Source organism: Hemitrygon akajei, chromosome 7 (assembly GCF_048418815.1).
Source record: "Hemitrygon akajei chromosome 7, sHemAka1.3, whole genome shotgun sequence".
Classification (NCBI taxonomy): Eukaryota; Metazoa; Chordata; class Chondrichthyes; order Myliobatiformes; family Dasyatidae; genus Hemitrygon; species Hemitrygon akajei.
In genome coordinates, this window is record NC_133130.1 from 32235342 (window position 1) to 32248064 (window position 12723).

Below are 12723 nucleotides of genomic sequence, written 5' to 3' on the forward strand. Positions count from 1 at the left end.
TCAATTGCTCTGATTAAGTTATCCCTGAGCAAGAATCAGCTCGTCAAAAAGTTCCACAAAATTGAGGTTACAGAGTAGCTTCACAAAAAGGCAGCTTCCATTTCATGGCAGAAAAACAGTTGGTTTGTCTGCTTGACTGGTCCTTGACCCATATGAGTTTGGTGATTTCTTCCATATTTCAATGCCTTCATGCCAACATTTAGGAGAGTAGTGGAAAATTTAGGGGAGATTTCAGAGGCATATTTTGTACATGAGAGTGGTGGTATAGGTGGTTACATTATGGATATTTAAGAGACTCTTTGATGAGCTCATGGATGAAAGAAAAATGGAGGATAATGGACTAGATTGATCGCAGAGTAGGTTAAAAGGCCAGTACAACACCTTCACTGTGTAGACTGTGTTGGGCTTCTGCATTTGACACAATATAGACATCTAATATAGATGAGAGTCTTTTTAAGGGGGTAATGTTGATGAGCATCCACCAAGTTAGCCTCAGCCTTCCATTCCTTACCTATTGACACAATGTCACAATGGCACTGATGTCATGGCTGGTGCTGATGTGACAATTGACAGGACAAGTTGCCATATAATTAGTTGCCAGGGAAACAGCACAGCCTTCACCTGGTCATGGCTGTCCCCAGATCTTCGGCATTCATAATTCCATTTCCCAACGGCGGGCAGGGAGTTTGCTGAAATCTTACAGTTTCAGGACGTTTTTTTAAAGGCAAAGGGCATTTGAAACTTTCAGGTACCAATGTCGGTGGAGAGATTTACAAGCCAGGATCTGGAAGACCCATTTGTTTTGCCCACATTCAAGGAACGAGTGGACAGCTTCTACCAAATGATGGTGGTGATGGTGCAGAATATAAAAGACAGTGAAAACATTAAAAAGATGGCAGATTTTGGTGAGCATTTCTACACAGCCACAATGAAGGCCTTTTGATTAGATTGGTGCAAAGTTAGCTGCTTATTTATTATCACTGAAAATTTCTATTTTGTACAAATAAATGCTGAAGTCAACATTTTGCGATTGAATTGCTTGATTTTGTAGATTATTTTCAGTGGTGCTAAGTTGATGTATTTCATGGCTCTTCGCCAAGTGTAGCCATGTCTTACGCACTTTTTGAATTGGCTGAGGTCATCTTTTCCTTTTTTTGTGTCTTTATGACTTAGCTATTCCCTGGCCTTTACTATTCTTTGCCAGCAATTCTAGGAAAGAGGTTGACATTTTAAAGATTTTTTTAAAATTCTGTACATTTGTTTATTTGTTCAAATGAACTCCATCATTAAATTCACATAATTTAAGAGTGGGACCAAATAAACAATGAATGGTTTGCAACACAGTCACATGAAGCACCTGAAACTGATGACTTTCATTTACAGCTATAAGAAATAATATAATGTTAATAATATTTTGATTATCATGGTGTTTTGAAATAGACAGTGATGCTTTGCTAAAATGAAATTTTCCTGTCCAATATTGAATTGAGTCACAGAGTCATGTAGTCTATTCTTCTCAGTGACCCTCTTTAGATCTGACGTCTTCAGTGCTTATATCTATTAACCCCTACCCCCTTAAGGGATTGAGTTAAATTCAGGCCAATTAATTCCTCTCATGAAGTGAAGTCTAACCTGGCCAAATATGAGATGTTGCACCTTGGTAGGTCAAAAATAAAGAGACAGTACACTGTGAAGCATGAGAAACAGAGGGATTTTGAGGTCCAAGTTCATAGCTCCCTGAAAATGCCAACACCGGTTGATATGATGATTAAGAAGGCACTGGCATGTTAGCCTTCATTAGTCGAGAAATTGAGTTCAAAAGTCAGAAACTTATGTTGAAACTGGTCAGAGAGTGAGCTCAGATAGCCACATGATTGTGAGGAAAATAGAAGGATATAGACATTCTATAGGCAGAAGAAATTAGTTTAGTTGGCCATTTGATTACTAATTTTATTTGTTTTGCACAACATTGTTCCTGTGCTGAGCTGTTCTATGTTCTCTCCCCCTGTAACCTTTGACACTCTGACTAATCAAGAACCTATAAACCTCTGTTTTAAATATACTTCATGATTTGGCTTCCACAGCCATCCATGGCAATAAATTCCACAGATTCACCACCATCTGCCTGAAAAAATTTGTCCTCATCTCTGTTCTAAAGGGACATCCTTAGAGTCATAGGACACTACAGTAAGTAAATAGGTCCTTTATCCCATCTAGTCAATGTCAAAATATTAATCTGCACCAGGACCATATCCCTCCATATTCCTCCAATCTATGTACCTATCCAAATTTTGCTTAAGCATTGAAATCAAATCTGCATCCACCACTTCAACTGGCAGTTCATTCCACACTCTCATCACCCTCTGAGCAAAGAAGTTCACTCTCATGTTCCCCTTAAACACATCACCTTTCACCCTTAACCAATGACCTCTAGTTCTAGTCTCATCCAATCTTAGTGCAAAAAAGCCGGCTTGCATTTGTATTCATTCATAATTTTGTATACCTCTATCGCCCCTCATTCTCCTACTCTAGGGGATAAAATCCTAACCTATTTAACCTTTCCCTATAACTCAGGCCCTCAAGCCTTGGTAAGGCCCTTGTCAGTTTTCTCTGCACTCTTTCAATCTTATTTCCATCTTTCCTGTAGGTAGGTGACCAAAACTGGACACAAAACTCCAAATTAAGCCTCAACAATGTCTTGTGCAACTTCAACATAGCATTGTAACTCTATGAAGGCCAATGTGCGAAAAGTTTTCTTTACAACCATATCTACCTGTAACATCACTTTCAAAGAACTACATATGGATCTATATTCCCAGATCCTTTTGTTCTTCTACACTTCTCAGTGGCCTACCCTGGTTTTCCTTCCCAAAGTGCAGCACATCACACTCCATTTGCCTATTAAATTCCGTTTGCCTTTTTTCAGCCCATTTTTCCAGCTGGTCCATATCCCACTGCAAGCTTCCTCACTGTCCACTTCACCCCCAATCTTGGTGTCATCTGCAGATTTGCTGATCTAGTTTACTACATTATCTTCCAGATGACAAACACCAACATATGCAGAAATGATCCCTGTAGCACGCCACTAGATACAGGCCTCTAGTCAGAGACACAACCATTTGCTACCACTCCCTGGCTTCTCCTGTGAAACTACTGTCTAATCCAATTTACTACCTCATGTTGAATGCCAACTTAACAAATTTAATTTCCTAGAATTGTTTGGTAAATATCTTTGAAAAATAAAATTGCACCATATCAAAGGTGAACAGGGTGACAGGCTGATAAACAATTTGGATAAGGATGCAGACACCCCACTTTCACACTAGCCTGTTGCCTTCTACTTCCTGTACTGCCAGGGTGAAGCCATTCCAAATCAGGTGAACTGCATCTTCATATTCCATCTGAGTAGTCTACAACCTGACAGGAAATGCACTAAATTCTCTCATTTCAGGTAAACTGCACCCCACCCTTTCTGTTCCAATCTTTTTCCTTCTGATCCATGTTAATCCTCTCACGTGTGCAATTCTTTCCATCCACACACCGTTGCCTAGTATCTTTCTCCTTCTCCACCTAGTTAAGTGTGCTTAGTAGCCACACACTCAACCCTCTCAGTTTCCTACCCTCTGCCCCTACTTTTCTCATCTGTCATGATTCCTCTTTTAACTGGTTCCACTCAATATCTTCCTTTATTATCGGATTCCATTGTCTGCAACCCTTCATTGGCTCCAATAATCACATCCAACCTCTTGTTTCTGCTTCCATTCTCCCCTCTTTATCCTTGCTCCATCTGCCCATCCTCTATTTCTTCACCTCCCTATCTCCCCTCTATACTAATGTAGGGTCTCAACTCATAATGTTGCCTCCACTGCTGCTGCATGACCTGCTGAGTTCCTTACGAAGTTTGTTTCTTTGTTCATTAATACAGCAGTTTATCCTCTATCATCGTTCTTCATTCTGTGCTGTCACCCATCAGTTTCATGATTCATTATGTGCCGTGTCGTAAGACGTGGGCGATCATGTTCTTTCCATGACCATGATTATTCTTGGCAAATTTTTCTATAGAAGTGGTTTTCCATTGCCTTCTTTAGAGCAGTGCCTTTACAAGACGGGTGACCCCCGCTATTATCAATACACTTCAAAGATTGTCTGCCTGGCGTCAGTGGTAGCATAAGCAGGATTTGAGATATGCATCAGCTGCCTAAAGTATGTTATGCTTTAAACTTTCCCTTTCTCATGAAACTTAATAAATCTGACCTCTGTTTTATTCCACAGTTCCTGCATGACCTACTAAATATTTCTGATATTTTCTGTACTTTTATGTCAAGCATACAAAATCATTCATGTAAAATATATTTATGTATGAATATATGTTTCAGTGTACTTATTTATTTTTCTTACTAGACCCGATGACATATGATCAGTTTTATAATGTAGTTCAATATCTCTTCAATGACGAATTGAAAAGTGAATATATAAAGGCTGTTTTTAAGAAGATTAATAGCCATTTGGAAGCACTTGTTGACTGGACTGAAGTAAGTTTTATGACAATACTTTTTGTAATGAAGAACATTTTTATTTTTATACTATTATGCAAGTGTATATTTTGTTTCATTACATTAGGGTAATTATATTTAATCTCAAAATGTCAGGTTCAGCTGTCTTAGAAACATAGAAAACCTACAGCACAACACAGGCCCTTCGGCCCACAAGGCTGTGCTGAATATGTCCTAACTTTAGAAATTACCTAGGGTTACCCATAGCTCTCTATTTTTCTAAGCTCCATGTACCTATCCAGGAGTCTCGTGAAAGATCCTATCACAACTTGATGAAGATTACTAAATGAAAAGGATGGACACTGATATTTAAATAATGCAATATTTGCATAATTCAGATTTTGTAGTATACTTTGTGGCTATGTTAATGTATGCACCATATACACATCTAATGTAAGATCCTTGGAAAAGCATAGGATAGAAAGAGATATTGACTTGTCCAATGAGAACATACAATGTTGACTCCAATGTTAACTGGGCTTGGGCTGAAGCTCAGTTAATATTAAGCTGTTTAAAATGATTTTATTTATTTCTTCTGTAATTTATAACTCGCTCTAGCTATCATTAATGTTGTATGTGATTGTCCATTTCTGTTTTGAACTTGAAATAGTTATATAAAATAAAGATTTCATAATAAACTTCATTTTATTTTAGACTACTGATTATTAATATTTGTGGATTTAATATACTATTATTTTTTTATTATTGTCTGAAATAGATCTACTTTCCTCTGAAATTTTCTCACAGAAATTAACTTAGATATAATTAAACAGTGTGCCTGTTTTAATGTTTCTGGGGTTTTTTCATTTGTTTCACAGAGTGGATTCATTATTCACTTCAAGAATTTTATTTTGCAATTAAAAGAACTGCTTAGTAATTTTCTAATGATTCACTGGTAAATATCTTCTGACCTTTTTTTGAAAAAGGGGAAGGTGTTGTGTTTGGTCACTGGCTGCGATGTTCAAACCCTCTGGAACAAAGGCAGCCTATTTATTCTGAAGTCTATAAGACTATAAAGCAATAAGGTATAAGAGCGGAATTTGGCCATTTGGCCCATCAAGTCTACTCCACTATTCTGCCATGACTGATTTATTATCCCTCTCACCCCTATTCTCCTGCCTCCTTCCCATAACCTTTGATATCCTTACTAATCAAGAACCTGTCAACCTCCACTTTAAATATATCCATTGACTTGTTCTCCACTGCCATATGTGACAATGAATACCACAGATTCAACATTCTTTGGCTGAAGAAATTGCACCTCATCTCTTCTCTAAAGGACATCCTTCTATGCTCATGGTGTGTTCTTTGGTGCGAGACTCACCGACTATGGGACACATTCACTCCATATCCACTCTATCTACGTCGTTCAATATTTGATAAAATACTATGAGATCCCCTATTATCCTCCGGTGAGTACAGGCCCAGAGCCATTTAAATGTTCCTCATACATTAACCCTTGCATTCCCAGAATAATTCTTGTGACCCTCTCCAATATCAGCACATTCGTTCTTGGATAAGGAACCAAAAACTGCCTGTAATGCTACAAGTGAGATCTGACCAATGCCTTATAAGACCTCTGCATTACATCCTTCTTTTATATTTTAGTCATCTCGAAATGAATGCTAACATTACAATTATCTTCCTCAACACTGACTGAAATTGTAAGTTAACATTTAGGGAATCTTGCAAAAGAACACCCAATTCCCTTTCCACCTCTGATTTCTGAATTTTATCCCCATTTAGAATATAGTTTGCACCTTTATTCCTTCTGCCAAAATGCATGATCATACACTTTCCTACACAATTTTCCACGTGTCACTTCTTTGCTCATTATCCTAAACTGTGTTAAGTTCTTTTTACAGACTCCCTGCTTCCTGAACACTACATGCACCTCCACGTATCTTGGGATCGTCCACAAATTAAGCCATAAAGCCATCAATTCTGTCATTCGAATCACTGATGTATAATGTGAAAGGAAGCAGTCCACAAACTGACCCCAAACTGAGCAATCTGGAAAAGCTCCCTTTGTTCCCAAATACGAGAAAATTTGCAGATGCTGGAAACCCACGCAGCACACAAAATGCTGGAGGAACTCGTCAGGCCAGGCAGCATATATGGGAAAGAGTAAACAGTTGATGTCCGGGGCTGAAACTCTTCACCAGGACTGGAAAGATAGATGACAAGTCAAAGCAAGAAAGTGGGGAGGAGGACGTACAAGGTGGTAGGTGATAGGTGAAAGCAGGAGAGGGGGAGTTGTGAAGTAATGAGCTGGGAAATTGATTGGTGAAAGCAATAAAGGGCTGGAAAAGGGGGAATCTGATAGGAAAGGATAGAAGATCATGGAAGAAAGGGATGGTAGAGGAGCATAGAGGAAGGTGATCGGCAGGTAAGGAGGTAAGGTGAGAGGGGGAAATGGGAATGGTGAAGTGGGGAGCAATTACCAAAAGTTTGAGAAATCGATGTTCATGCCATTAGGTTGGAGGCTTCTTATACTGAAGGAGTGAGGTTAGAATTGGAGAGAGGAATCTTCTCCTGTCTTCAGTGCTCCTCCTCTTCCTGAACACCCTACTCTGGTCTTCTTCCTGCTCTGGATCTTTTCATTGTTAACTGCCAATGAGGCATCAACTGTCTCGACTTTACCACTCTGCTTTCCAATTCTAACCTCACTCCTTCCAAATGCACTGATCTCCACTCTCTCTACACTAATCTTAACCACACTATCAAACTCGCAGATAATGGTGCTGTAATAGGCTTGCGGACTTACCTCTACCTTGTTGAGGCCAGGTGACAACTTTCAGATACCTCCTCTTACTTGCCCCATGAACCAGGATCCCACAAAGGAGCACAAGGCCATTTTCACCGACACCATCAGTGACCTTATTAACTCTGGAGATCTCCCATCCTCTGTCACCAATCTCATAGTTCCCTTACCCCGCACCTCCCATTTCTGCCTCCTACCCACAAACCTGCCTGTCCAGATAGAACCATTGTCTCTGCATGTTCCTGTACCATGAAACTTATAGTTGCATATCTTGATTCTGTTTCATCCTCCCGGTTCAGTCCCTTCCTACCTGCATCCATGACTCTTCACACACTCTGGATGTTTCAATGTCTTCAAGTTTCCAGGCCCCAATCTTCTCATTTTCACCATGGGTGACTAGTCCCTATATATCCCCATCCAGCATCAGGGGGGCCTCAAAGCTTTCTGCTTCGTTCTAGACAACAGACCCAACTTTATCCTCTCCACTATCATTCTCACTCTCAATAATTTCTCCTTCAGCTGCTCCCACTTCCTTCAAACAAAAGGTGTAGCCATAGGCACTCACGTGGGTCCTAGCTATCCCTGCTTTTTTTCATCTACATGGAACAGTTTATGTTTCAAGCCTACACCAGTAACACTCCACAACTTTTCCTGTCCTATATCAACAACTGTATTGGTGTTGCTTCCTGCACCCATGCTGAGCTTGTTGATTTCATGAACTTTGCCTACAACTTCCACCCTGCTCTCAAATTTACCTGGTTCATTTCCAACACCTCCCTCTCTTTCTCCATCTCTCTGTCTCTAGATTCGATTTGTCTACTGATATCTTTTATAAACCTACTGATTCTCTCCGCTACCTGGACTAAACCACTTCCCACCCTGTCACTTGTAAAAATGCCAACTCTTTCTCTCATTTCCTCTATCTCTGCTGCATCTGCTCTCAAAATTAGTCTTTTCATTCCAGAACCAATGAAGTGGTCCTCCTTCACCAAAGAAAGGGGCTTTCTTTCCTCAACCATCAGTGCTGTCCTCACTTACATCTCTTCCACTTTGTGCACGTTTTCCCTCCCCATCTTCCCATCACCACACAGACGATAGGTTCCTCTTGTCCTCACCTACAACTCCAATAGCCTCCACATCCAACACATAATTCTCTGTAACTTCTGCCATCTCCAATGGAGTCCCACCACCAAGCTCATCTTTCTTCCTATCCCCACTTTCTGCTTTCCGCAGAGAGCACTCCCTATGCAACTCCCTTGTCAATTTGTCCCTCCCCACTGACCTCCCTCCTGGCACTTATCCTTGCAAGTGGAACAAGTGCTACACCTGCCCCTACGCACCATCCCTCACCTCCATTCAGGGCCCCAAATGTCCTTCCAGGTGAGGCGACACTTCACCTGTAAGTCTGTTGGGGTCATCTAGAGTACCCAGTACTTCTAGTGGGTCCTCCTGTATATTGGTGAGATTGGGAGACTGCTTCACCGAGAACCTACGCTCCATCTGCCAGAGAAAGCAGGATCTCCTGGTGGCCACCCATTTCAATTCTACTTCTCATACTTCCAGTAATGGTCCCCCACCTTTATCATTCCTCCATTCCCATTTCCCTCTCTCATCTTATCTCCTCACCTGCCCATCACCTCCCTCTGTGCTCCTTCCCCTTCCCTTTCTCCCATGGCCTTCTGTCCTCTCCTATCAGATTCCCTCTTCTCCAGTCCTTTATCTTTCACCAATCAACTTCCCTGTTCTTTATTTCTCCAGGTTTCACCTATTACCTACCACCTTGTACTTCTTCCTCCCCTCCCCTCATCTTCTTCACTCTGACTTCTCATCTTATTTCCAGTCCAGATGAAGGGACTCGGCCTGAAATATTGACTGTTTATTCTTTTCCGTAGATGCTGCCTGCCCTCCTGGCTTCCTCCAGCAATTTGTGTGTGTCCCTTTATTCCTACTCTTTGCCAGTCAGCCAGTCATCTATCCATCCTCGTATCCTACCTTTTATCTTGTTTAACAGCCTCAAGTGCGGTATCTTGTCAATAGCCTTCTGAAAATCCAAGTAAACAATGCTCAGAGATTATCTTCTGTCCATCCTGACTTTTAGTTCCTCAAAGAAATCCAACAAATTTGATATGCAAGATTTCCGCTTTTAAAAGAAGAACAATTTTGGCCTATTTCATCACATGCCTCCAAGTACCCTGAAGCCTCATCCTTAGTAATTGATTAGAACATCTTCCTAACCATTGAAGTCAGTCTAACTGGCCTATAATTGCCTGATTTTGCCTCCCGCCCAGCATAAAGAGTGCAGTGACATTTACAATTTTCTATCATTGGGAACCATTCCAGAATCTAGTGACTTTTGAAAGATCACTACCAATGCCTCAGCAATCTCTTCAGCTACCGCTTTCCTTTCAGAACCCTGGGCTGTAGTCCATCTGTTCCAGGTGATGTACCTATCTTCAGAACTTTCAGCTTTTCAAGCACCTTTTCCTTAATGGCAAATACACTCACTTCTGCCCCCTAGCAATCTCAAATTGCTGGCATTCTGCTGATGTCTTCCTTAGTGAAGAATACAGTAATGCAAAATATATTAAGTTCATTGGTCATTTCTTTGTCTCCCATTACTACATGTCTAGCATCATTTTCCAGTGGTCCAATATCCACTCTCACCTCTCTTTTAGTTTTTATGTATCTGATAAAACTTTTGATATCCTCTTATATATTACTGGCTAGCTTATTTTCATATTTCATCTTTTCTCTCATTATTTTATTTAATTGCCTTCTGTTGGTTTATAAAAACTTCTAAATCCTCGAAGTTCCCACTAAGCGATGGTGATTAATGGATGGGGATTGAATTTTGTGTGCTATCTGTTCCTGGTGAATACATGCAGGTTAAGCATTTCATTAAATCTGAACTTATTTTTCAGTAATGTGCAATTTAGCGCCGATCTCTCCATAATAACCTTTTGATTATAGTTTGCAGCTAGTACAGCTATGAGTAACATTGACTCTCGATAATGCAGAGAAAGTTTATTGAATATTGTTACAATTGAACCTGATTAGGATTTAGAGGACTTGTCATTTTGTTAGAAATAAAATGTTATAATTATATTATAATAATAATGAAATTTATAAGAAAAATGTATTATCTGTATTGATTTTTTTTGCAGCTTTTTGGGTATTTTCCATCTGAAGGACAGGATATCATGAAAGAAATACCAGTATTTTTGCTTCCAAGGCGACAATGTGTTGAATTGAGAGAAGGTAATGCAAAGGATTTCAACATAATTCTTAGTTATTAGTTATCTAGTAGTTAATTATTTAAAGTACTTAATCACTGTTGACAAATAATGCTATGCAACTCTGTATCTTGCCTTCCAGGTGGTAGAATAGGTTAGTACAGTGGATTCCAGTTAATTCCACCATTGGTAAATTGGGGAAGCTACCTATTTGGGACAATTTTTAAAGAACAAAAAATAATTGATAAAATAGCCGGCATTCTCTTTGTCTATTTGGGACATTATGTTGCTTACTTGTGACAGGAAACTGTTGCTGAACAGTTTCTAACCAGTGTCAGTTGAGTGGACTCATGTAGCTTTTGGATACTACACCATGCTTAGAGTGAACAACTTTCAAATAACTTCAGTTATGCGTGTTTGTGTTCAAAAAGCAATGATTTTTCTCTCTGATAGTTGGTGAGAAATAAGCAGTAAGACAATTCAGAATTTTTTCTTGCTCAATGCATTTTCAAGCATTGAGGCTTGGAGATTCCAGAAATGGCAGGAAGTGAAAACAAAACAATTTCACTACTTCCATAAGTTAGGAGCCATGCAGAATTAGAAGGCATCGACAATCAACTTGAATGTTACAATGAAATTTGAAGTTTTGGAGGATGCAATAGTTGAAAGCTTTGTATGCAGGCAGTCCATTATTGTGCTGATTTTGTTAAACTACATTCAGTCAAAAGAACATGACACCGTACACTGGATGAATTTCTCCCTTGATAACTATTAGGAACTATTGCACAGTTTTATAGTATTGTATTTGCATGATAGTGTAATAATCTGTTCTGTATTCCATTTAAATATATAACTTGTTGCTCAGTTAAATGGTACTATGCCTTTTTTAATACCTTTTTAATTATTTTCATGAAAATTTGTTTAGTCGGGGCAGGCATTTAATTGGGCCTAAATGTACTGGTCCTGATATGTCTCTATTAACCAGAATCCACTTTATTAAGATAATAGTGAGATATCAATGGTGAGCTTTGTGTTACATTGTATGCAAAAATCAAATTCTTAGAATAAGCGTGGAGAGAGTCCTGTAGAAAGGGTGGAATGTCAGTTCTGGTTGAGTGGATCTTTTTAGTGTAGCAGACTTACCTCTGGTGTGCCATTGAAGTATCTGTTCGAGATTTCCTCACCAGTTAAGAAAAGCAGTCATGAAGCTGGCGAATTCTCAGCAATACCAATGGTGCACATTCAATGTGTTTGCTTCTATGGGATATTTCAGTATTGCCAATGAAAGAGGAATGTGAGCAGTAGGTATGCCAAGCTTTTCCTTCCTGTCTAGATGACATTGTGGAAGACTTGGGGAGATGGGAAGAATAAGCCTATATTTGTTTGGCCAGGCTCTAGAAGGCAGCAATAAGAAATGTTCTTTTGTTTCTGGATTGGGAACTGTAAGCTGCCTAATGGCCTCATTAGATCAGTTGTGTGGTCTGTGATTTGTACACACCCATGACACATGTGGAACATGTACAGGTGATGTGCAATGCTACTGTGAAATTGATTCATGGATATGCAATTAACACCATGGAAAGCAGATTTTAAAACAGATTTAAACTATGCAGCTTCACAATACAAAGGGTTGTCAATAACTTGTAGCATTTTGTGGGGATTACCAGTATGGGAGCTCATTGCATTCACCGAAGACAAAGACTGCAGTTAGAGGAATTGGGTCATTCCTGATCCTGGTGTATTTGCCCTGCTGTTTGAGAGAGGGAGATTAGCTGATGATTGCGCAATGTGGCAATGGCGATAACCGACAAGGAAAAGCCTGGCTATTTCTCCCTGACAATCAATGTTATTATCATCACTGAATCCTCCATTATCAAAATCCTAAGGGTTACATTTATCAGACATTGAACTGGAATGGCCATACGGAAAATCCTGGCAATTCTGGGCAATGTTTCTCACTCACTGCATGTCACCTTGGCTGAGCAGAGGAGCACCCTTAGTAACTGACTAAGGCAACTATGCTGCTCCAAAGAGAGCTACATGAGGTCCCTCTTACCCTCGGCTATTTGGCTTTATAATAAGTCAACCTATAGAAGGGGAAATGATGACCCCCTTCTGTTAGATTGTTTGAGGTAACTTATTTTTTATTTGTTCTTACTTCTCTTCTAATATT

The 12723-nt window shown here is 39.7% G+C and overlaps 1 protein-coding gene across 1 annotated transcript in view; it reads left to right on the top strand.

The window, feature by feature from the left end:
* The first annotated feature begins 754 nt into the window (after window positions 1–754).
* LOC140730119 (WD repeat-containing protein 64-like) overlaps window positions 755–12723 on the top strand; it is a 118146-nt gene continuing 106177 nt past the window's right edge. Inside the window, exons 1-3 of the mRNA XM_073050255.1 lie at window positions 755–905; window positions 4402–4532; window positions 10482–10575. Of these exons, the coding sequence (XP_072906356.1) occupies window positions 755–905; window positions 4402–4532; window positions 10482–10575 (376 nt within the window). The remainder of the gene's footprint in view (window positions 906–4401; window positions 4533–10481; window positions 10576–12723) is intronic.